General features: G+C 42.5%; 1 protein-coding gene across 2 annotated transcripts in view; it reads right to left on the reverse strand.

The window, feature by feature from the left end:
• The window catches only part of LOC115058016 (receptor-type tyrosine-protein phosphatase N2-like), a 148,492-nt gene extending 123,529 nt beyond the window's left edge, over positions 1-24,963 (reverse strand). For both annotated transcript variants that reach the window (XM_029525300.1, XM_029525299.1), the window contains exons 1-3: positions 24,834-24,963; positions 16,342-16,392; positions 5,382-5,495 (exon numbers count right to left, since the gene is read on the reverse strand). In XM_029525300.1, the coding sequence (XP_029381160.1) occupies positions 5,382-5,495; positions 16,342-16,392; positions 24,834-24,909 (241 nt within the window). In that variant the 5' untranslated portion in view covers positions 24,910-24,963. The remainder of the gene's footprint in view (positions 1-5,381; positions 5,496-16,341; positions 16,393-24,833) is intronic.
• Positions 24,964-25,263: the final 300 nt, after the last annotated feature.

Here is a 25,263-nt window from a genome sequence, read left to right on the forward strand (position 1 = left end):
TTCTTTGAGGAATGTCTCACCCAGACAGAAAGGAACTAACGCCTCATTGAACTGGGAGTAACAGTGCAGTGCAGGTTCATGCATTAAAAAAGTTTGGCCCAGAAAAATGGACGAGAAACTGCTGAGCTTGCAGTTTTTCTCCAAAACTCATTAGGTCACTCATTAGCAGAGGAGACAAGGCAACACAGCAGCATCCTCGGACTCTGGTGATGGTTTCGGTGACTAAGCAGAAACAACGTCCAGGCTGGACTCCTTCTCCAAATAAATATTCTCGGATACAGGATTTGGGAATTAAAAATGGTTCTATTTGGGTAAAAAGTTCAAGTATCTTTAAAGCCAGTATGTTGTTTTGTTATTGTTGTTGTTGTTGTCCCTTTTCATCAGTGAACCTCAACAACCTGACACACCAAGATAAAAGCTCTGCTGAGGTCAGATAACCAACATCAAGACAGAAGTTCACAACTGGCTACGTATGAAAAGTTTTCAGTGAGCTGAGAATTAATTACACTAATGGATCTGAAATTTGAAACACACAAGTTAAATCTTTGCAAGTCAACAAAACCACAGAAACGCGGTGATGATGTGAAAACAGCTAGACGTCGGGAGTCAACTGGTAGAAAATGTGACTCCTGAATCCATTTCCTGATGGACGTGACATCTGATGGCTTAATTACCACCCTAATCAAATATTAAGAACTTTCAAATTAAAGGCACGCCACGAGGCCTGTCCTACTGGAGACGATTTACGGGGTTGTAAAATAATTTATTGACCCTGCAATGTTCTCATCTCAGATTTTCTTCTCAAATTCTTTAGAACTTTTATAAAACAAAAATAAATACATCAAAATAAAATATCACATCTCTGTTACTGTTCATTAATTAACCCGATTTGTTCATCATTTGAATGAAGATCACAAAAGGATGCACTGACATCTCCTCTTATTCTGGGTAACATTTGTATTACCTAGTTGTCAGAACTGTCTCCGCACCAAAGTCAACCTGACATTGTTGTACACCGGACTTGGCAAGAGACGAGCATTAGCATCAGCAACAGAGCATTAAAAAAAAAAGCTCTGCATTTCAGCAAGTGTACAAAAGGACAAGCTTGATGAGCTGCTTGGGCATTCAAGTCTGTTTCTTATGCTTAACATGCATCCAAACACAGCTTTTTGGCAACCAAACAGAGGAGCAGGAGCCAACGCCAGATGGGGTGGCGGAACGAAATGTTACCGGAAATATGGCTGCAGCCGCGCAAAGCACAACATGAACCCGGGCACATGGCAGATGAGCGATGACTTTCCTGAAAGATTCGAATTATACAGACTGGAGCTCCAGATGTGATGCCACAAGATGTGGGTCCGGCCCGGAGGACGCACACTTAAAACACAAACGGGGAGCATCACCGCCGTCGGCTGGAAGCCCTTCAACTCAAGTTTTCAGAGCGAAAGGCACTAACTGATATATAGTTTGTTGATCGGAGTAAATAAATGCAGCGCATCACATAACAAATCAAACTATGACAGCATTTTATGAGAGAGACCGGAGAGATGAGTCAGAGTCACAGATATAAAGAGACATCACAACAATATCCTATCTCTTTCAGCTCTGTTTTTGGTCTCCTCCAAGTCATGAAGGAAATAACTGATTCTTAATCTGCTAAAAGCTCCACAATGTTCACCAGCTGGTTTCCAACTTAGTCAGAGTTAGATGAGCAGGTAGCAGAAAGTGGCAGTAACAATTCTAAAAAATCTAAAAAAAAAAAAGCACTATTTAATTAAACTCCAAATAAAATTCTAATAAAATGCAGAAGAAAATTAATGCTTAATCGAGCCGTTCTGAGAGTCTTAAAGAGGAGACACACTGATTCGCTCCCCATGCTCAACTTGACAACTCTAACACTTAAATTTCATTATATTGTTGATGGTCAACCAGCAATATCGCATGTTCTGAAAAATTCAACCTGCACTTCTGCCCTGATCAGCAGTGAATCCAATTAAACGAGCTGTGCCGGTTGCAGAGCGTTTTCAGCCGGCGGGCGCCTTCTGCAGGACCCCTGCAAAATGAATTACGACCTCAACTGCCTCGAATCAGGCACAAGCTCCTCTTCAACAGCTGCACAGCGTGTCAGGCCAGCTCTGCCATCAAAGAGCCATAAAACGGAGCCTTTAATGGCAGACGTGGCGGCTGAGAAAACGGGCGTTAGCTGGCGGGTGAACAGACGGCATCTGACACGACAGGTTAATAAACGTTGAAGCCCCCTGCCAGGATATTCAGAGCAACTCCTCGCCTCTCGCAGACCAAACCGACGGCGGATACGTGGGCGGGAGGCTGACAGCCGGCCGAGGTGGATGGCAAAGGGCGCTTTTGCCTGAGATGATTCCAGGTCTCAATAGCGGACAGATCCTGAATTAGATTCCATGGCACATAAAGGGACAAAGATGCTGGATGTTTGCAGGGCCGAAGCTGGCACTTTTATCCAGACGGAGCCACAGCAGAAGAATGAATTAAAGCAGAGACAACACTGAGGAGGTCAGAGGTCAGACGAAGAGAGAAAAACAAAAAAGTCATTTCACCATTTTCTTTTCCTCAGACGTGGGAGATATTTCTATTTGGAAATCTTTTGCATTTTCCAGCATCATCTATCAAAGTGTTCAGAGGCCTGAGGTTGCATTTTGTAATTTTGAGCCATATTTTTCCATTAATTGTGACAGATGAGGACTAAAGTTCCCAAAATCAACTTTACTAATCCACCTACATTAAAGGGGAACAACACTGCATTCACAAATCTAAGTTTGGTTACATGTGTTCAGGATTTCTGTCGCATCTGTAAAAAAGAGGAAGCCGAGTGAAATCTGAGGGTGAAGAAAACATGAATGAAGTATATCTTACATATCCTCTCTTGTGCAGCTCACTCCAGCTCCAGGCTGCATCAGCTCATAATAGCATGACACTCTGAGAGGGGATCAAATTGAGTTGTGTTCAAGATATTTCCCTGCCCGTCTGGCATCAGTATTATGTTCAGTCGTGTGTCAGATAATGTGATCCTCCAAAAGAGACTGAACGAACAACAGCAACAAACGGTAGATAATAAATCCACCACATTCAGCTCAGTCAGTCAGGAAATGTGGATAAAAAGGTCACTTTCATTTTCTTTTGTTTTGGGTTTTTTTTGTGCGTTCAAAAGTATCTTAAACAGTAAGATCTGAAATATCACATTTAACAGCATTTACTCATTTAAAAAAAAGTTGGGGTTTTTTTTGTTTGTTTTTTTTTTAAAGAGCTTGCTTCAGTGCAAACCTGGACTTGATCGTAGGTAAGAGACTAACTTTTCTATGCTAACAGAATATTTCGATGAGGAGTCAAAGATTCAAAAGTGGGTCTGAGTCACACAGATGTGAAATAATATTAAAATACATCCGACCCTCAGAGGTGAAGTAGGTTTTAGCTGGTGTTGGCAGACAGGTGGAGAAGGTTCATCTGCACATTCACAGAGAAGACTGTGACTTGACTGACAAAAACCCCAAAGGCCCAAATGTTTTAGTCACTGAGGTTGGGTGGTACAGTCTGTCAATGCATACCCTGCTTTAGGTTCTATTTTCCTCTAAATGGGCCTCAAAATTCATGTTTACTGAGCTAACAGATAAAATAAAATTGAATTAAATAAATACATTCAACAACCAGCACGTTCAGCCCTGATGGTCATTAGAGAGACTGCAGATTGAAGGCTCTTCAGCATTAGCATCATTTATTAGGGCTGAACTAATTAGGTGATTAATCAATAACTAACCCCAAACCCTAACCTTGACCAACTGTAAATTATTTATGAAGCATAACATCCGAAAACTTTGGAGCAAAAAAATAAAAAAAACAAACAACACAAGAGAAAAAACTGAAGTTTAATATAATTGATCACTTTAAAGAATAATCAAAAACGAAATCAATAGCGAATATAAGCAGTCCCCAGTCTACGATGAACGTAGATTATGTGGCTGCAGCTCCAGCTCCCATATCAGCAGAGTGGTGGGGGGGGGGGCATAATAACTTCTCCCCCAGAGGAAGGGGGAGATAGCAGAGCGTCTGCAGGAGCTGAATCCCAGAAGACAGAGCAGCGAAGGGAGGAAGCCAACGACTCTGGCCAAAAGGTGTGTCAGAAGGAGGCGGAGCTCGCTGCCAGTTTTTCTGGGCAACAAGCAGCAATTCAGCTGCACTCACATTCAGATTCAGCCCGAGCCGTTTCTGCTTCGGTATTAAAGTGCTGAGATCATTTGTAATCATTTAATGGGCCGGCTTTACCTTTACCTGCTGGTGCTGCAGAATTTGGGAATTATGATGCTTCCCTTAAAACTGGATGAGCAGATCACCGGAAGCCTTTTACGTTTAGCTCAGCACGAGGAGTGGAAACCAGGGGAAACAGCTAGCCTGGTTATTGCTGCATACAACCAGGAAAGAAGGAAAGAGTATGTAATCGACAAGAGGAGATATCTTTCCAGTCTGAAGAGTTTTGTCCTCCATAATGGCTTCTGCAGACAGCCAGGGCCAAACATCTCATTTGCATAATTCATTTCACTTCAGAGCCACTGACAAATGTCTCCAAACTCATCGCCTCTCACTGCAATGTTCCTCCTGCTCTCCCACCAAGAGCCGATTCGGAAAATTAAACCAGAGGAGTTTGTTTGGATTGTTTTGTTTTTGTTTTTTCCCCAGTCTAGAAAATCAAAGATGGTGTTTCCAAAAATGAAAAAAAAAAAAAAAGTGAGAGAAACAAGTGTTTTGTTTTTTTTTATCGTATTCATTTGGGCAGCTGCAGGCATGTGAGTCGGAGCTCTAGAGAGAAACAGCATGGTTTTTTATTTTCCTCTGCAGATTCGAGGTCCTGTCACTCAAAGCTGAGCTGCATGATGAAAGTGGATGAAACGCTCACAGCTGCCAGCAGCGGCCTCGTACTCAAACCTCTGCCTCCATCTAGTGCTCCAACACAATAACAGCAACTCCCTGGGCCAAGAAAATCACAAGGGGCACCCTGAGGGTTTGTGGTGAAGACGGAGACTTGTGGTTTTCGGATATGAATCAAAAAAGAAGCTAAGAGGGATCCTGTTCATTCTTTTAAAAGAGATAATGAACCAGATGTGAAGATATCAGCGTCTCTGCAGAGAGATCTGATACAGGAGCAAGCAAATGTTGTCAAATCAGAGAGATCTTCAGTTCTGAATTTAGTCATTCAACTTGATTTTGATAAAACGCATTAGAAAAAAAGGAAAGGGAGGATTATCAAATATTCAGGAATTAGATGAAGTTGTTAACATTGAGCCTCTCACCAGGACATCCGTGTGTGTGTGTGTGTGTGTGTGTGTGTGTGTGTGTGTGTGTGTGTGTGTGTTCACCTCTGTTGGACAGCTTCTCCAGCAGCATCCTGAAACGTTGCACCACAGACGGGGAGACGTCGTAAGTGTAAACCTCCTTCACCGGAACAGAGTGACACCTCCCAAACATACCATCTGTGAACACACGCCAGCAGAGAATATAACTCACTTCAACATTTTGCATTTCACACTGAAAAGGACGCAGCTTCTTTAAAAAGATAAGTTGTGATCGTGATTTTTATCTTTTCGTCTGAGTCATTTGACTTTTAAGTTCGTACAACCAGAAATAGAACTGGTCTCTTGGTCGAGTTTGGTGGCAAAAAACAGCACAACTGAAAAAATTAAAAGTGAGTCAGGAAAGTAAAAAGTGAAAGAGTTAAAAGAGGTCAGGCTGTATTGAAGTCTATGGGAAAATGTCCCTCCTCCTCCTCAGTAAACGTCTTCCTGATGAGTTTATGGCCTCAGTCTCCAGTTTACAGTCAACGTTTTCTTAAATGATGCTCCATTTAGAGGGAAACAGAGCAAGAAGGAGGGGAGGGGTCGGGGTTGCATAAAGGCCATGACAGCGTGACTTTCCACTCAGTCACGCTGTCTTTTAAAAAGGAAAATGAGTCTGAAAACTCAATATTATCACGGCGTGCAGCCCGGTGGTGTAACAGATGAAGTCACACCATGAAGACAAAGGTGACAAGAGTGAAATATGAACCAGTGCAACCTCTTTATATGTTCAATTGTTGTGCTTTTATTTGTTTGAATCCGCTGCAGAAGGATCATTCTGAGAGGTTTTATTTTTCTCAGGCGGTGACACGTGTTTGTTGTTGTGCAGCAGCACTCAGGCAGGCTGATTCTGGGTCATCAGTCAAAAATAATAGTGTCCCTGCCCAAAGACCAATATTTATGGTAAAAAGCCAGATTCACTCTTTATCCAGCTGCCCAATGAGGTTGCTTTAAGGACTGGAAATGTTGATTTGAGTCCTTTAAACTCTGAGATGGTTAAACATTTAGAAAATGTATCCAGTTTCACAAACACGAGTTAAAAAATAAAGTCTACTGCCTCGTCTCCAGTTGTTAAAGTTACTGCAGAGTTCACTTCATGTCTCAGACAGCTCGATCGATACCTGCAGCTGTTTGGGTGGCAGTGGCAGCTTTTATAGATCGACTGGAGCAGCAGGGAGAAGGAAACTCATGCAAAAACATGACGAAGTCCTGAAAACTTGTTGCTTTGTTAAATACCACCAGTTTCCTCTGTGTGAAACGTCTGCCGCACGACACGATACTGCAGCCGACATCAAATAAACTGCAGTTAAAACTCTCATACAAGACGCATTTTATCTCAAAGCATCTCTGACCGTGAGCTAAAAAAGATGGCGGCCCTTCCTCGGCTGTCCTCAAGCTAGCATCTGCCAAAGAACTCGCCTCTTGCTGCTTCTCGGATTTCTTTGTCAATCCAAAATTTTTTAAATGTATTTTATTTTTTAGACACGATGGCTGCAAAACATTACTCAATACGATTTAGCTCCGAAATTGAGCAGCTCCAAAAGTACAGTATAATTAAAAGTATTAAAGTGAAATTGTGTTGAATCGTCCTCATGTGCAAATCATACATTAAAAATAGTCTAATTTTAGACATGAGCCATGATTATGACAATACAAAAAAATCAAAACAAAAAGAAATGCATGAGAAAAAATAGCATTATGACACCCCCTCTCAAAAAAAAAAAAAAAAAAAGTCACTAATCACATTTTCAGGGGAGATCATGTCTCCTTAAGGGGAGCTGAGACCTGCCTGACCTGAGCCAGATCTTTCTAGATAAAAGAAATTCAGTGATTCAGTATTGATATTAAAATTTAAAAAAGTTCAAATTAATATAAAAAGAGAGCAGAGTTTGTGAATTCAGTTGTATTTTTTATATGCACAAGCCTTTCACATCATGTCTGCATGTATGAGAGCATGTGTGAGTGTGTTTGTGTTGCATAACAGCCCTCCTACATGGTATTTCAGGCCTCCGCTCTATAAATAGCCTTTGTGCGTCTGTTTGGTCTCCTCAATCAACCTGTTAGCTCCATTTAACCGGCGGCTGAGGATGACGAGCGTCCGGCCGGCGCCGCCACTCCTCTTTTCTGCTGTTTACGAGAGAGGTGGAGGAACAAGATGAACTGTGGGCGAGTGAGTGAGCATGAGGTCAGTGAGGAAGAGCTGGTTCTGCTGCACATTATTCCAAATGCCGGCTGGTTTGAAGCAGAGTTGTGACTCACAAATTGATTCGATGTTGCAATGCGTCACATCCACTTTTCTCTATTCCTCGACATGGTTTGGTTTTCATCCGTAAAATACAAGCAGTCAGATATAAACTCCTTCTTAAAAAACTCGAGTCTGAACACAGCAGAAATCAGCATCTATGATATCAAATACCACGCTGTGCAACAGATTTGTCAACAAATCAGCATTTCCCGAGTTTGGCAAAGATCACATCGACTCCACAACACAGTAGTGCTCAGTTACTGAATTTTCTGGTGTGGTTTACGTGTTCATAAAATCAAAATGTAAACTAATTTTGGCCTAAATTTAATTGTAAAGAGAAAAGACAGCCTACTATGGTGTTTCACATCAAAATGTAAACTAAATTTTGGCCTAAATTTAATTGTAAAGAGAAAAGACAGCCTACTATGGTGTTTCACATCAAAATGTAAACTAAATTTTGAACATAACATTAAATTAATTAAGTTGTGGTGGCTGCACATTCCAATTTAAACACAATTTAAAAATTATTTTGCTTGACCTTCAGACTACACAAAAACACACAAAAAAGATTAGCTGGTTGATATTTGTTAGCACGACAATGAAGTCATCAAGTCGAAACTAGAGAAAAAACAAAGTAACCTGTACAACCCAACGCAAAGTTAATAAACGTTAATAGAGTTAATAAAACATGCCGCTGTTTGTCACCTTGTGCTGATAATCTTTCCCTGTTTCAGCCATGGAACAGATTTCCCTCCCAGATCTACCTGCGGCCTGGAAGTAAAATGGAAACGGCGATAACAAATCGAAGATAAAACCCGCCACCAAATTATAACTGCAGAAAAATGCAATGAAAACAAACCAAGATCTGGAGTAAACAACTTGACCACAGCCCCCCCGAGCTCTGATCTCATATCACAGCATCACCCACCATGTCCCAGAAGCAACATCTTGAATTATCCCTCATAATTATACTTGCATGCTTATAAATCTCTGCAGTTTATCACAGCTCGCTAACACGGAGCAGCAATTCGGAGCCAGACGTGTCGCTGTTGATTTATCGTCCAGATTAGAGCAAAATGAGGATTTGCCAAGCCGCCCTCAGAAGCCCAAGATGGAGGAGACGGACCAGCAGCGATGACCAGATGGTGCTCTCAGTGACCACGGCTTTCTTTCATCTGCAGATTCACCAAAAAAACTCAGCTGGGTAGATGTATGCAGGATACCGTTGTTGTTTACAGCTCCTGGCTTATTATTTATCCTTGCTTGTTTATTTAAATTGGACTTGTGATGTCCACTTCCTGGAGGGAACCCCCCAAAAGGGTTAATAAAGTTTGTCTGTTTGTTCTCATGGCTGAGTTGAAAAAAAAAAAAAGGATGATGTTGTGGCTGTCTGACTGCAGTGCCCCCCCACCTAATGAACTGGATTAAGATATCTTAGTGGATCTGTCGATCCCCCCCCAAGTCTGTCCCCCACACACCACAATCGACAAGATCAATAGGTGCTGGCATCGCCGGCTGGAGAGTGAGAAAGGTTTCATTCATTTACGTCACCAACTTTGCTACTTAAAAAACAAAAACCAAAAACCTTTCCTGCAGTTTGAAGGCTTTCTGACAACATGAAAACTCACGGGAGCGAAGAATCGCTGAGTCAGTGCTGATCGATAAGCAGATCAATCAGCCACTCCGTCGGCCTTATCAGAGGAAGTCGTTCTTTAAATATCAGGACGTTTATAGTGTGATTAAAAATGATTGGCTTGCTGCTCTTCACCAGTTTTTTTTTCTAACATTGGTCTGTTTCACTGTATAACGACGGTCAAACCAAAACATATTTCCACTTTCATTTGGTCCCTTTTTTATTAAGAACTTTGTTTCAGAAAAGCTCCATTATTGGGGGGCAGGTTACAGGAATTTACTGTCACACTACACACTTGTGATCAATAGCTCTTCCCACAGTGGCCAATTAGTCTAATCAGACAGGCATACAGCAAATACTCCGGTGACAGCGGAGGCGGTGCCGGATCATTAAACAAATACACTCCAGTTCTAGACGGCGGGCTCGGCCTTCACTGACCACGGCAGACATTAGTGACGCACTTCCTGACAGATTGACAGTGATTCCATCGGGTCTGCACAGTTCTGCTGCGATATGACCACATTTAGAAACGGAAGATGAGTTCTGTACGCTGGTGTCAACTTTAATGTCTAATCTTGTTAATGGTTTCTTTTTAAGGTCCATATTTTAACTTCTCCAGCAGCCAATCAGAAGAGTCTGAATAAAAATATAGCAGTTTTCACATAAAAACACAGAGCTTGGAGACAGGTGTGTGGGGCTTGTGGGCGGAGCTTGGCCAGGAGTGTGGGTGGTACCTGCTCGGCTGTGACATCATAAAGTTCCAGAAGCCCTGATAGCTTGTTAGAAGTTCTCAGGTTCAATGTGCAGGTTGCAGCTTCTCTGTGAGAGCTTTGATACCTTCACAGTTTTAATATGGAACAACACTTTTGTTTTGGAATGAAAGATTTTCCAGAAAAGTTACCAAAATAGTGAAAGTTCATTCAAACTCAAACAGAATGTAAAGCCCCTCCAGCAGAGAAGACCGGTGAAGACTGAAGCAGCTGCATCATGTATGAATGAAGACCAGCTCGGTTCCCGTCGAAATTAAAGCACCACCAACGTGCCGTCCTGCTGCTGCGACACGCCGCCTCAGGCCGACTCTTTACAATCAGGTCACATATTTAAAGTTTCATTAAAGAAAACAAACGCTCAGTGATTTCTGAGCTTCTTTTACAAAAGGCCTGAAAAGTGGAGCGAGTGAATCAGAGCCTTAAAGCTGTTGTCTATCCGAAGACCATCAACTGGTTATAAAAAGAAGTCAGACTGTATTGAAGTCTATGGGAACATGTCCCTCCCTCCAAATGTGGCTGCTACTTTCAAAAACCCAAAATAGCTGACAAACAAAAGAGACTGGAGGTAATGAAGGCACATGACGCAGCACTTCTGGCTCATAATGTGTCAAACACATCTCTTTCACTTCTTCCTCTCTTTTGTCTTTTTCCCCTCACTCACTGACATTCAAACTGCAGATGTAAAATGCATCACCTGTTTTCACCCCAGTGAAAAATGTCGAAGGGTGACTGTTTAAATCAGCGGCCGGCTGATCGATCATTAACTGTGCAGGCGCTGACGGCCCATAATGCCTTTCTGCAGCTCATGTTCGAGAAGAGAACACAAAACAGGGCGCAGTCGGGTAATGGGCCAGTCCAGCCCTGCTCCTCTGGCGCCTGTTGCCATGGTGATTTCCATCGAGCGCTTTTTGTCCCCTGCAGCTAATCAACAGGAAGAAGACCGCCGGGGGGGGGGGGGGCGGCGGAGACAGAGCACCCTCCTTTGTCACTCTCACTTTGAGTGTGTATTGTTGCACACTGGCATGTTAATCCCCCATTTTGGTTTGTAAGGAACACCTGGGCTGCGTTCAGGAGAGCCGCACAATAAACGGCTGTCAGCGGGTCGCTGGGTCGGACGCTCTGACAGTCGACGCCATTCTTTAACATCAGATTTCATATCTTCAGGTGACAGCAGCAACGTTTTTCAGTCAGCCTTTGTGTTGATTATCAGTTTTTAAGGTTTCAGGGATTAAATCCAGACAAATCAGCACTTATTGACCAAAATGTTCTTTCTTCTACAGTTTTTATACATTGCTCAAGTCTTGTCTTTTTTGCTTACATATCTGACTGATCTATTATTATCAAAAACTGTACAGACCACATTCACTGTGTGTATAATCAAAATTTAAAAAATGTGTTTTTTATGGCATGAATCAAGCAGTCAATGTTCAATATTTCTAAAATAAAAGGAAGGCAGATGTTAAACAGCCAAACTAAACGATGAAATGTTCTTCTCTGATGCCTTAAACTCTCCTGCTCCGGTGATATAATGTCAAAATCAGCAGGTCATAATGTTTTATGCTGTCTGGATACAGCGTAGAGGATAAATACTGATCTGCATCACACAGCGGGCCGTTTAGAACGCAGCCCTCCTTCGCTGAGTTCAGTAGCTGGAGGCCATATTCTCTGGTGGAGATTAATGTTTCTATGCTGAGCAAGCTTCTTCACCGTTAGTCCCATTACAGCGCTGACGGGGAACCCAATCAACACCTGGGGGGGACTATTTAATGCACGTTTGGAAAAAGTGTTCAGGAATCATATCCTGCAAAGAATGCAGTTTATTTTTCCATGAAGCCGACACTTTTGCCGTCGTTTTCAGGGGCCAAACCTTTTCGAGGCTCCATTTGAGGGCGGATGGTGTCACTGTGATCCTTCGTGGCTCAACTTTTCCCAATAATGACAATAATATGGCAGCAGGCAACAGTGACAGACAGCCTGGCCAAGTCTTGTGTTGCGTCCCTCCGAAAGGAGGGCAGCTATTGAAGCAGATATTTTACTCAAAACCGAGCCCGAAGGAGAAGCGGACTCATGATGCGATTTGACGCCCATTTTTATGTCCATATATCCATTTAACATGAAAAAACCTTCCAAAAGGCCACTTCTGGTTTATTAGCTGTGAAGATTATAATCTAATTTTTGTTTCTGTCAACTCACTGAACAAGAGGAAGTTTCACAGATAAGTGAATAAAAACTTCAGCGAAGCAGTGAGACAGTGAGCTCGATTAGAGCCGATTCATCCGACACCAAAACATCGTCGATGCAAACAGAGGCAGAGAGCGACAGGGACGGTATGGGCCTCTTTCCATCTGAAAATATTAGCAGAGCTCAGATAACCTCGGCGCTCTCCCTGATCCAGCTGAGCAAACTTCACAGAGTAAATAAGATCCATCACATCCCGGCACTGATCGAGTCACGGGGGGGGGGAGACATTACGGGGCAGAACGATCATGAGACAACACAGATGTCACGCTGGCAACAAGTTGGAACAAGAAAGAAGCTAAACTGACTGATGCACACATCGATTAATGATTTATCTCTTTATCTGCAGCTCAGACAGATTTTATGACTTTTTATGAATTCTGTGAAATCCATTTTTAGATCAAAACAAATTATTTGCTTACTAATGCCTTATATTTAATCTACATTGTGTCAAAATTCAGGCATCACAAAGTAAACGGCTGTCTTGCTTCAAACACCGCATTCAGTAAATCACTGACAAACGGTTAAAATATCTTATCACACAGTAGCACCACACCTACAGCCCAATCTGGGTTAAATAAATATGGCCTGACTCACTTAAACACCAGCCTCAAACACCAAGGCAGCACAAAGCCACCGGAGTGAGGTCTGCAAGACAGTGGCAAATCAGACTCATGCAACTGCAATATCACAGATATGTATGTATATATAAAGGAAGCATCATGATGTTTGCTCAAAATAGAAAAAATCTTAATCACTAAATACTTTTAAAGAGTTAAATTTAAAGTTGAAAAACGACAGACATTAATTCGAACGGATTATGTGTACAGTTCATAGATGAGTTCCAACAGCTTAATTTGTCAATTAGGAATTCAATTTAAGCCCAAAGCACCATTTTAGTATCAGAATAATTTAATTTAAGGCATTTAATTCCAAAAATATGCCGGATCTAGTTCCTGCTCGTTTTTATATAAAAGAGTTAAGTGAATAATTTGGGTTTTTAAGTTGTTGAGGAGTTGTGGACGTCAGCTTGGTGCCATTTGACATCATGATGATTGTTATAAGTCAACTAAGTGAGAAATCAATCAGAGACCTTTCAGTTGTTCTGTCGCTGACAGGCAGCCCTCCTTATCTCTACGGCCAGATTCAGCTGCACGCTGGGGCTAAAAATTAAAGTCAGCTGAGGTTTCTTTCACTGCACAAAGATACTGCTGAATTTTTATTAAATGCACACAGTTCAGCTGAATGGTTTTATGGGTGTGTGATCCAACCAGGTGACTCAGCAGAAAATCCAGGTCAAAGTTCCTCCTGAGGAGTCTGTTAAACAAAACAAGCCACCAGAAGAACTCGCAGCCACATGAATCACCACCAGGTAAAGCCGACCCTCTCAGACGTTCACTCTCCCAGCTCCAGCTGTCCGCTGAGATGAAAGCCACGGAGGAAATGTCAAGTCACTAGTCGAGCAGCGCCATCCGACCTTTCACCCCCCTTGTGTCTGCACACGTCAGGGTGAAACTTCTGAAAATAGCCACATAGGTGGGCAGATATACCAATCTGCCGTCAGCAGATCCTACTGCGTCAAACGACCGGCCAAGCAAAAACAGAAAACATTACACCGCTGACCTGTCGCTGTCTTTTCTCATCCTGTCATGTAGGCCAGGTTGACATATCGGTTCTATCAGCCAAGTCTTGTGCTCCTGCACGACTGAATTCTTAAAAAAAAAAAAAACTATAAGACATCAAGGCAAATGGATATTTAACTGTTCATTATGTTACAGCTCCGTCATTCATCATTGAGGGAATAGAGCAAAACCAAAACGAAGAAATCAGTGAAAGGAAATGTTAAACTGGTTAGAGAAGGTCTGACAACTGACAAGTCGCTTTTTTAGTTTGTTTAATATAATTATGTTGAAATAGACACCTGCCGATAAAAAAACGATGTTTGTTTAATCCTAGTTAATCCTAATTACTAGGACTTTCTCTCTGGAATAGATTATTGATTATCATCAAGTGAGAAATTATCATATTCATCTTTTTTAATTTCTCCTTTTTATATGGATAGAAGTTTACTTTTCCTCCAAACTGTTGTCTGTCATATATTAATATACACCTGCAGTTCAGGTTTCACGTTTCTGTTTTGGCCCCGCCCTAATCAGTGATGTCACAGCAGGTGTTTTGCAGAAGTCTCCAGAAGTGGACGTCTCTGCTGTGGTCTGAGTCCGGCCTGAAGGTGTCAGAGCAGCAGCTCTACTCACTCGAGTCTTAAATGACTTTCCTGACACCGTTTTCTCCGGGGCGGTCTCATGTTGAAAACGACTCGCTTCCTCCATGAAATACATTTGTCCCGTCTCCACCAATGCAGCGCTGCTGGGAGATTATAGGCGGCTCGGAGCTGCCAGTCAGCAACACAACACGCTGGCAGGTCAGACACAACGACACAACTGGAGCTGCAGCCAGTATGAGCTTTTCCTCTGAGACATCTCACCTGACTCTGCCCTGGGGCCATGTCAAGGAGTCGGGGGGCTTCAATTCCCACCAACACGTCAGACATTCTGTCAATGTCAAATTAAAGCAAATATCAACTATTCCCATTTTTTCTGGGGCGCCAAAGGAACCATGTCAAGGACCCGAGGGCCGGCGCCTCCACTTCGAGAAGGCCCGGTTAAGACAAATAAAAAACAAATCAACTAGCTTGTGTGGCATTTACTGTTATAACACATACTTCGGAGTCAAAAGCATGAGACAGTGCTGACTGCTCAATTGTGTTTTCATACATCCCACCAGGTATTCAAACGATATTGTTTTATCAGAATCAAGTTCAAGAATAAAACCCAGCCAGGATAACTGGAATATAATTGAACCAGCGGCAGATGTAGTCGTGGTTCTTGTGTGTGGGGTTTTTTTTTTTTTTTTTGGGTGTTGAAACTTTTATGACCGTTGAAAATGACTAAAGCAAACGTGTAGAAACCCGGAGACCATGTGGAGAGAAGAGACGGGCGTGACAGATTAAATTAAACCGCCCATCCACATAAAAGAAGTTGACACATTTTTTTCCCCATCAAGTAAATCGAGGTCACCTGAGGCCGTCATGACACAGACAGAGAGCCCGTCTGAGCGCCGCTAAAAATAAAATTCACCGCGGATATAATCTTTCTTTTTTCCCCCCTCCCTCACAGACGCCGAATTAAATTACAGCACACATTTCAAAAGGACACTGCTCAGACAGGAAATGACCGAGCTAATGAATTCAGAACAAACACACGCTTACCTGAAATAAATACACATCAGGAAGCGGGTCAGAAACGCATTCGGTCAGCTGTGTGCCAGGCGCCAAGGCCACCTGCACCTCCTAACAGACCCTTCACACGCTTTAATGAGATCATACGGAGGATTAGACTTTTCTGCACAGATGCTGATAACTGAAGCCGGCTCTGAGCTTCCCAGCCAACCAATGAACACGCAACATTAGCCCTGAAAGGCTGCAGTGGGATCCACGTTATCATCCGTCTGACCCGTTGGAGTCACAGAGACTCAAAAACATATGCAAATGATTTCCTGTGAACCAATTTCATGCTTTAAGATTTAATTTTTTATTTTTTTCTAGGTTGAATCTCAGCAGGAGTTTGGTCGTCGTGCAGAGAGCAGACGGTGTGGGCATATATATATATATATATATGTTGTGGAAATACAAGTCAGGTGACTGTAAAGGAGGTCGGATCAACGTTCGTTCAGACTAAACTGTTCTGCTCACTAATGTCTCCCACTCTGTGTTTGCTTCAATATGAGCGGCACAGATGATGAAAGGTTTGATGTCATACGTGTCTCAACCGGCCGAGTCACCAATCCGAGATTCGCCGCCTCGTGCGTCATAACTACGATAAAACCAGGAGTTCTTCCACCAACCAGCCAAAACCAGAGGAAAGTTGACCATTCGGCCAGAACATTAATGATCATTAACGGTGACCTTTGACCTCATGATTATAAACTGACGCTGAAGAGGCTTGAACGTTCCTTCTAAGAGGAAGTTCACCACCACAATGTGTGAAATGAAGTTGGTGGATTTAAATGAAGCTTTGAAAATGCATCTGATAATCTTACCGTTAACGCAGATCTCATACGGTGAGCACAGCTCGCTCTCGAACAGGCAACCTGTGAGCAGAACACAGAAACAAACAGGTGTTAGCATCATCTGATCTCAATGAGCGGACTTCACCTGTTGGTCAGACTGTAGAGGACATTTACAGCTGGAACAACAAAAACATGTCTGTAAATATAAGTAAACAGACGGAATGGAAACGCTATAAAATCTGATTGGAACAAAGAGACAGAGAGACATCTGACTGAAACCAGCTCCTCATATTAATGTTAGCGTTGAGTGATGAGTCCAGATCATTTCTGGTGGATTAAGATGGAGACAGGCTGAAGGGGCCCAGGGATCTGACGAGGGTCCATGAGGAGCCGGGATCTGTATCCAAAGGAACCGGGACTGGAATCTTTGGATTAATCTGAGCAGAAACAAAAACCTTCAGGATCTCAAAACTCGGAAAAGATCGAAAAGAGAAGCTTTTAAATATAACCCCGTTTCTTCTTGAAGGACTCATTTGTCCTTCTTCTATTTTGAGACCGAACGGCTCATTAAGACATCACTGCTGGTGTTGTGGGGCCGTCTTTTGTGATGCCACATTTGTCAGCTGCCGACAGTCTGCAACTCGCCGTTATCCTGAGTTAACAGCGAGAAGAGGGGGGATTGGGGTGATGCATCACGGTCGGCTCCTTCGGTGCTCCTCAGGGAGGGGACGCTATATCTTATCCTCCTCCACTCCGAGCAGATCAGGCAGCGTGTCTCGCTCACTCAAACAAACATGACACTGAACCTGACTCCGCCTTCACCGACTTCATTAAAAAAAAAAAAAAAAAAACTAAGTACTGAAATGCATCATGGGAACAAAAGCCCCTCCTGACTACAGGAAGAAACTGTGCTGCAGCACAATAAAAGCCCCCCAGGGGCAAGAACTGCTGCTGCAGATGAAGCCCACTGATCTTCAACACAACTCATAACATCTGCTACCAGACAGCTGCTTCACCTCTGTTACCACCAGAACTCACTGCTGACCTGCGTTCAGGTGACGGCATCTATAAGATTATCATCAAACAGCTGCTCATGCATGAGCCACTTCTTCAAATAAATGATCAAACCACAACAACTAAAATAATCTGACTAAATGAACTACTCCTGATATGATTATCAGCCGCCCCGCGCTTCCCTTTTCCTTTCTTTGTCAAATAAAAGCCGTAAAAAAAGAATGAAACTGGAAAATAATGCTTATTTAGACAAACACGGACTGATCCATTGCGTTCGTGGTGTATGAGCTCAAGCGGCCGTAGGCAGAAGCAGAAACACGCCGGGGACTCTGACAGGCGGGTTTGCCTCTCCGATTGATGGGATGCTGTAACCATGGCAACGCTCGCCCATCGCAGAACGTCTCTCTGCCTTCCAGGGATCAAAGAGCAGCAGCTTTCCTCCCCTCATCTTTCTCCCATCACTCTCCACATTCACACTCAATGAGCTCACATTTTTTCCTTTTTTTATTAATATTATTATTATTATTATTATTATTATTATTATTATCTTTGTTTGCACGCTCTGTGTTTAGCTACACAACTACACAACCAGATAGCTGCAACCAGTCCCACATGCAGGGCGGCTAACTCTAAAAAAAAAAAAAAAAAAAAAAAAAAAACTGCTTTGGGGGAACTGAACAACTGGAGTGAAACAATTTTTGAGTAATTTGAAGGCAGCCAAGCATCAGCAGTTAGGTCACTGCAGAGCTGAGCTCATTATTCATCCATATCTGCTCCAACCGAACTCAGCCGCCCTCAGGAGGTGATGACATCACTGACGCCGTCTCTGTGCACAACGGAAAGCAAAACAACCCCTGAAGATATGACGAGGCCGTCTTCAGGGAGTAGATAAAGGATGCCTGTCAGTGTTTGCCTGGTCACACGTCTGACAAAACGGAAGGTGTCAGTGGCAGTCGTCGGTGGCTGTTGCTATAGCAACAGACTACAGCGACAGACAAGCGCCACTAACTTAAAGCACCAGGTTTCTTCGCTTTAATCAATAAAAAGTGAGGCCCTAAACCTTCACTCTGTCTAAGAACCATCAGGGGACGATTCAAAAAGAGGTCAGACGATACTGAAGTCTATGGGAAAATGTCCCTCCTCCTTCCCTGATTTATCAGCTCAGTCAGTTTTCCTGATGAGTCTCTAGTTCACATTCTTCAACATGATGTTCAATTTTTTAAATGATTCGTCATTTAGAGGATAACAAACCAGGAAGGAGGGGAGGGGTTAGGGGCAGGGCTGCTGTGTGATTGACAGACTGTACCAGCCAATCAGGAGTGAGAGCAACAAAACCATCATCAAAAAAAAAAAAGAAAAACAATTCAATGAAGGAAAAATAATAAAAATTTCAGCCAAACGTGTTTACTTTCTAGTAACACACTGATAATCATCCATTAAAATGATGGATCACTAAAGACATCAAATTCAACTCAATATTGTTTTCAGGCAGCAATGACTTTTCTCAGTGTTCTTGAATTCTGATTGTCTTTTAAAGCAGCCTGCAGTATGTTTAATTCCTTACATTAATTTAACTTATTTTTTCATTCTTGGTCTAATCTAAAGAGTCAGAAGAAGACAGAATTAGTGCAACATTAAAAGTCTACTTTTGTCTAACTTTTAAAGTTAGAGGTGCCAAAGTTCTTTAAAACTTCCTTTTTCCCTTGCAGAGCGTTCTCCAGCATCTCCAAGTGGACGATGTGGCTGTCGGAGCTCTTTGCTCGGTGGCTTCGGCGCTCCACACCAGTAGAGTGTAAAATAGGTTTGCTGTTTTTCACTGCGGAAAGACGGATTTTCAATCAGTTTCACCCTGTGAGCAAAGAGCGCCGTCCAGGCTGTGGCCTTTACTGCTTCGATCAAGGCAGAGCCCGTTACAAGGCGGGTCGGCCGATGAGAACGGGCACCACATTTCCCACAATGCCATCTGTCACCTGCTGCTCTGGAGCGAGAGCGACAGTGATTAAATCGAGAGAGGTGGCTGTGAGCGATAAAGCCGACATATAAACCAGCTTTAAGTCTGTGTGGACATGGACAGTAAAAATGACAGCAGCAACGATAACTGAGAAACTGGGAACAAGAACACAGAAAATCCAACATTCGTGTTTAGCTTTGATTAAAGCAGGACATTGTAGATCGCTAATGCTGCAAGCATCACTGCGTTGTAATTTATTCTCAGTTGTTTTTATTTTCTGGCAGCTTTTCTCACTTTAAATTGAATTTTTTGTTTAAAAATGAATTTTTACCAAACCAAATGAAAGCTGGTTTGTGGGATGTAGCATCCAGAGAGAATAAAACAGTTTACTAATGATATGCTAATGTGTAAGGATAGCTGTAGGCAGGAAGGCAGTTAGCCAGGCATGCTAACGTTAGCAGCACTTTGAGACGGATTTTTTTAACCATTTCTTTTACTTTCATTTGTTTTCCTGGTCTGATCTTGTCTAGTCTCTTTCTCTGCAGGGGTCTGGTCTCTGGTCTAGTCCGGTCTAGGAGCTGGGGGGGGGGGGGCACTGTTCCTTGCTGTAGCCCAGTCCATTACTCGTCACCAATTAATCACTTGCACATGTTCATGTGCCCCTACCGGGAATCGAACCGCGCCCACTACGCTCAAGTCACCACGTTCATTCATTCATGGGTAGGGGGACATCCCAACAGATACATTCCTTTTTATTCTGGAAAAAATAACAAAAAAACTTTCAATGTAAAATGTCGGCCAGTTCTGTTATTCCCGTATTCATCATGAATGCAGTTTTTAATGTCTAATTTGTCTAATTTTATAGGGTCCTATTTAACTCCTTTGCACACCTATAGATTGAAGTAGAAATCATTATGAATCAAATCATTTTGAAAATCCATTTTGAATCAAATCATACCTGCAAAAATCAGAATTGAATCGAATCATGAGAAAGTAAAAGATTCCCACCCCTACTGTCCACCCTTTCACCTCTGCTGCTCTCTCAGTGTCACTTTAAGAAACAGAAATGACTTCTACTCGCCAACCTTTTCTGTTTTCCACCACACAATGTTATCTCGGCAGGAGTGTTTATATTTTGGGAAAGTTGATAAGAAGTCGGGGTCACAGATTGAAGGGAAAGGAGCCTTTTAAAAGCGTTTCCCTGCCTCTGGAGATTTATTTTCAGTTTGTCTAAAAGCTGCCTCACTTTCAAGTTGTCCCCCTAAAACAGCTGGGGGGCCAGCGGAGCGTCCTAACTGCTCGTCCTGTATTTGTTTTCGTTGTGTGCATTTCCTTTGTTTTTCAGGTGACGACAGTCCACTTTGTTTGGGCCTCAGCTCACTAAGGAATGATCAGTCAGGTCAACGTGCCACCCGACAACACTAAAGCACGGATTTGGAAGGAAAAGCAGCTTTTGATCATTTTTATTCTGCGGCAGCAGAGCAGAGGAAATCCATTTCTCCATCAGGAGCAGCGTGTGTGCGAACGGTCCTGCACCCAAATTGGCAGTAATGTCTCTTTGTCTGCCCGTCCGCCGTCTCCTGCAGCGACAAAACAACCTCCACTGTGGTGGTTTTATCCCTTCCCTCTCATCCTACGCCCTTCCTCTCTTCCACCGAGTGTTCACATCCAAAGCACTGATTCGGCCGTCTGCTTGAATGAAGCAGCAGTTTTGTTTTCAGAGCTGGTGGACGCTGGTGGATTTTTGATTTTTACAACAATGAATCAAAGTTGGATTTTCATAGTTTTAGACATTGTGTTCTCCCTTAAAGGCTTTAATATCATGGATGTGATGTATATAATCTTTATTGTCTTCATTATGTGTCTATCTTTGCACTTCATTTTGACTCCACTACTGGAGAACCAAGTGAAGCCAGAGTCAAAGAAACTGATCCTTATTCTGATATTTAAGCATAACTGTCATGAACATGCAGGAAAATATCTCTTCCAGTGAGAGTTTGAGCTGTTAAGGACACGTTGCTTAGCTGTCAGTTATCATAGAGATGAGGGAGTTAAAAAGGAGCGACTGAATGAATACAAACAGGACGGAGTGATTCAGCAGGAAGCACAATTCACCGAGATAAACACTCAGGATGGACAGGTTTCAACCGAGGAAAACCCAGAACGGGAGGAGATACCGATCCACATGGCCAGAAATAGTGTGGAACAATCTATCCATCGAGCTACTGATCAGCATCCAATCGTTCAATTTCACGAGCAAACCCGAATTAAATTACCACCACAGTTTATAATCACCAAGTGTGATGGTCTCACAGCTGAAGTCCCCCGGAGGGCACAGGAGTCCTGCAGCTTCAACAGAACATTGCTTTAAAGGACGTTTTCACAATTTAGATTTCAATCACACAGCCTGACCCATTTGTACACAGTCTGGGATAAATGATGCAATAACACAATTAAGAAAACTACATATTGAATGAAATTGTAATATTTGGTTAAATAACGCTTCTTAGACCAATGACATTTCTCTGCTGCTGTGACATCACAGCACTCGTACTTGCCTGCCTGTGTGAACACGTCTTAAAGCACCGCCATACTGAACCACATCAGCAGTGCTGCTTCGACCCGGCCGAGCAATCAGCACGGATAAAATGTTAATGAGCATCACCATGGAGACGGTCACACCAGGCAAACCAGCGGTGACCTTCTGCAGGTTTCCAGATTAATGATTAGGAGAGATCTGAGCTGTACGCAGTCTCTGGTTCAAATCCCAGGAGGGGAAAATCTGGCTGTTTTTTACAATGAAAACACACCGCGAAAGAGGAAAGTGCAATAAAGCACAATAAACATAAATCACTGAAGGGACAAACAGCAGCTGAGACTGTAGATCAGGAAAGAGCAAATCAATGAGAAATGCTGTGTACAAAGTGAATGATATAAGAGTCATTAAAGCTAAATGCTCATTTCCCCAGTTTCTGTTTTTTTTTTATCTGAAAAGGGCTAAAAACAGAAGTTCTGAGGTCAGGACCAGCAAAAATAAAAGGGCATCGTAATTATTATAATTACGGGCTGCCATAATTATATAAAAGAAAATAAAGTTACACAGATAGAGGCATGGATAAAACTACAAATATGTACTCACTCCGTTATTAAATAAAATTAGAACAAGAAATAGAAAGACCACCCAAGTTCTAAGTGCTGGAATAATATGTTGTATTAATAAACACATCAGTGAAGACACTGAAAATTAAACCTAATGGAAATCAGCGTACTTCAGGTTTGTGTTCATTTTAAGATACAATATTTAATGTGTGAAAATGACAAATTATTAAACGTGACATTCATAATATTTGATATAATATCATATGTAACTAAATGTTTTAGCCGGTCCATCAGTAATTGTGGATTCTTTTCGATGACTGGTCGAAGCCCAAAATGATAATCATGGTAATCAATTGATGGAGTGAAAAAGATTCTGTGGCTGCAGTTTCTCTAACGTGAAGATTTGCTGAAGTTCGCAGTCGATCAGATAAGCCTGATGAGGGAAAACTGACTCTGGGTCATCTTCAGAATCATATCAAACCACCTCCTTGCCTTTTCTGTTGTGCTGCTTTCACTGTTGAACTACTTCCCACCTCTAATTTTTAATCGCTCTGACTCCCCCCACATTTAGTGGGACTCTCACAGAGGAGCGACTGACCTCTGACCTCCAGTCAAGGATCAACAGAAGTAAACACAAGAGCGTTTGTTGCTCCTTATTCAGTTAAACTACCAGACAACGTCTCAAATTATAATTCCTTCCAAATATTTTAATCGCAGGAGATCAGAAATTATAACAAGGTCCCAATATATTTGCCACAGAGCTATGACTCCCTAACGAGATTTTACAGGAACCTCTAAACATTGTATGAATATTATGTGAAAAAGGTCTCTGTGAAGTCACTTTTGATTAAAAATGTTAGTATGCAGTTCCGTTGAGGAAACCTGTGGGAGATCCATCAGGATTCCTTCCTTCCACTCCACAAAAGTGAAGTTTTGTACGAATTCTGTCATACAAAAAACATAACACAAAGTTGAGGCCAAACTGGAGAGAGTCCAACAACCTTCAAATGCAAATGTAGACCGAAACCAGCAGCTCGTATTATCTATACAGCAAAGATAGAGACGAGCTGATGAACATTTATCAGCCAAAGATCCGGAGGTTTCCCTGGTGGAGACCGAAATTCGAGCTAAAAGACAGACAACACCACATAACCACAACTCCAAATGAGTGACACTATCGCTCAACATCTGCCAATCAAACAGCTATTTCTGAAAAAGTTCACCACAGAAGTAGATGAACCTGAGGCTTTGGTGGGCCCTCAGGATCTGAGGCCTATAACCCAGAGTCAGTTAGTTTAAGAGCCGGGGCCACAAACTAAAAGTAAACACAACTGCAATCATCGGCTTGACTGAGACAGTCGGTAGATTCAGCCATCAAAACATCAAAGCAGTCCGATAAACAGAAAGAGTCCGAAGTTTATCACATCGATAACCGTCCAGGCGCTCTACACAACAGTCTGAGGACTGAGGGAGCAAAAATGGAGCATGAAAGTCACAGCTTCCTGTTGTTTTGTTGCTGAGCCGACCGTGCGGCGGCCATACTCTCTATTTGCTGGTTATGTAATCTGAAGGATGAAGGGGGGGGGATGAGACACACACACACACACACAAAGCACAAGCTTCTTCCCGCTCCTCATCCTCCACTCACCATTGTCTTCAACATATCTCTGCATCAGTCATCCTGCACTCTCAAATCAGTGGGGGGGGGGGGTATTAACTATCAGCTATTTATGGACAAAAGACTGGCGTCTATACACACACACACACACACACACACACACTTGATCAACTGCTGCCTCTGTGATCAGCACAGAGCACGTTTCAGCTCATTTTTTATTGTTTTGCTTTGACTGAGTTTGAATGTTTGATGCTGCTGAAAAAAAAATTATCATTTCAGTGGCATCTTGACATCATCTGCAGGAGTTTCACAACTTCTGTTTGGGTACCACACAAATTTCACTGAGCATTTTAAAACGCACATTTCTGCATTTATTCTCATTAAATGTACAGTATCATTAAACCACCACCATCTAAATCCAATGATTTTTTTTTACAAATTGATAAATGTAATTTTAACTAGAGTTTGAATCCTTTTAAAGTATTTTAAACACGATTAATTTATTTTATTTTGTTTTGGAGATTCTGAATTTGTGTTGTTTTTTTATTATTATTATTATTATTATTATTATATTTCATTTATTCCTCCTGGTGGGGGGGGCAGATGAAGGCCTAATAAAACCATGAGGGCTCATCTCTCCTGGCTGGTCCGCGGTTAGTTCGCGGCTCTCCGGTGATATTTCTCTGGCTCCGGTTCGGACCCTGCGGGCTGGATGAGGCTTTCAGGTGTTTATTCCTCCCGGCTCAGATGAGAACATCCGGCCCGAGAAGGGGGGAAACAAAAACCAGCCCCAGCTCTCAAGAAGACGCATCAAGAAAAAAAATAATCCCATTTACTCACCGAGCCTCCAGTCAGCTGAGGCGGAGGAGCAGCTCAGGAGGAGGAGGAGGAGGAAGGAGAAGGGGGAAGGATCCATCCTGTCTCTCTTATTTATTTTATTTCTATTATTGTTGGTATTTCCTCTCAGGTGTTAAAAGGCCATGTCTTCCTGGGACCGTGGCCCCTCCGCGGCTGCAGGAGCGGGCGGAAGGTGGATGGATGTCGGAGAGGAGAGAGGATGCAGGGCGTTCCTGCTGCTGCTGCTGCTGCTGGAGGATTCTGTCGACCTCCAGCACTCAACACAGCAAGATCCGGTCAGGATTACCAAAATAAGAGTCTGGTACTCAATGGTACTCAACTCAAAATAATGATGTCTTTTGTTCTATTTTATTTTAGGCTTTACTTTTAAGAAGTTTTATTCTTCCACATCTAAACTCTGTATATGGTTATA

This window comes from Echeneis naucrates, chromosome 17 (assembly GCF_900963305.1).
Source record: "Echeneis naucrates chromosome 17, fEcheNa1.1, whole genome shotgun sequence".
Lineage (NCBI taxonomy): Eukaryota > Metazoa > Chordata > Actinopteri > Carangiformes > Echeneidae > Echeneis > Echeneis naucrates.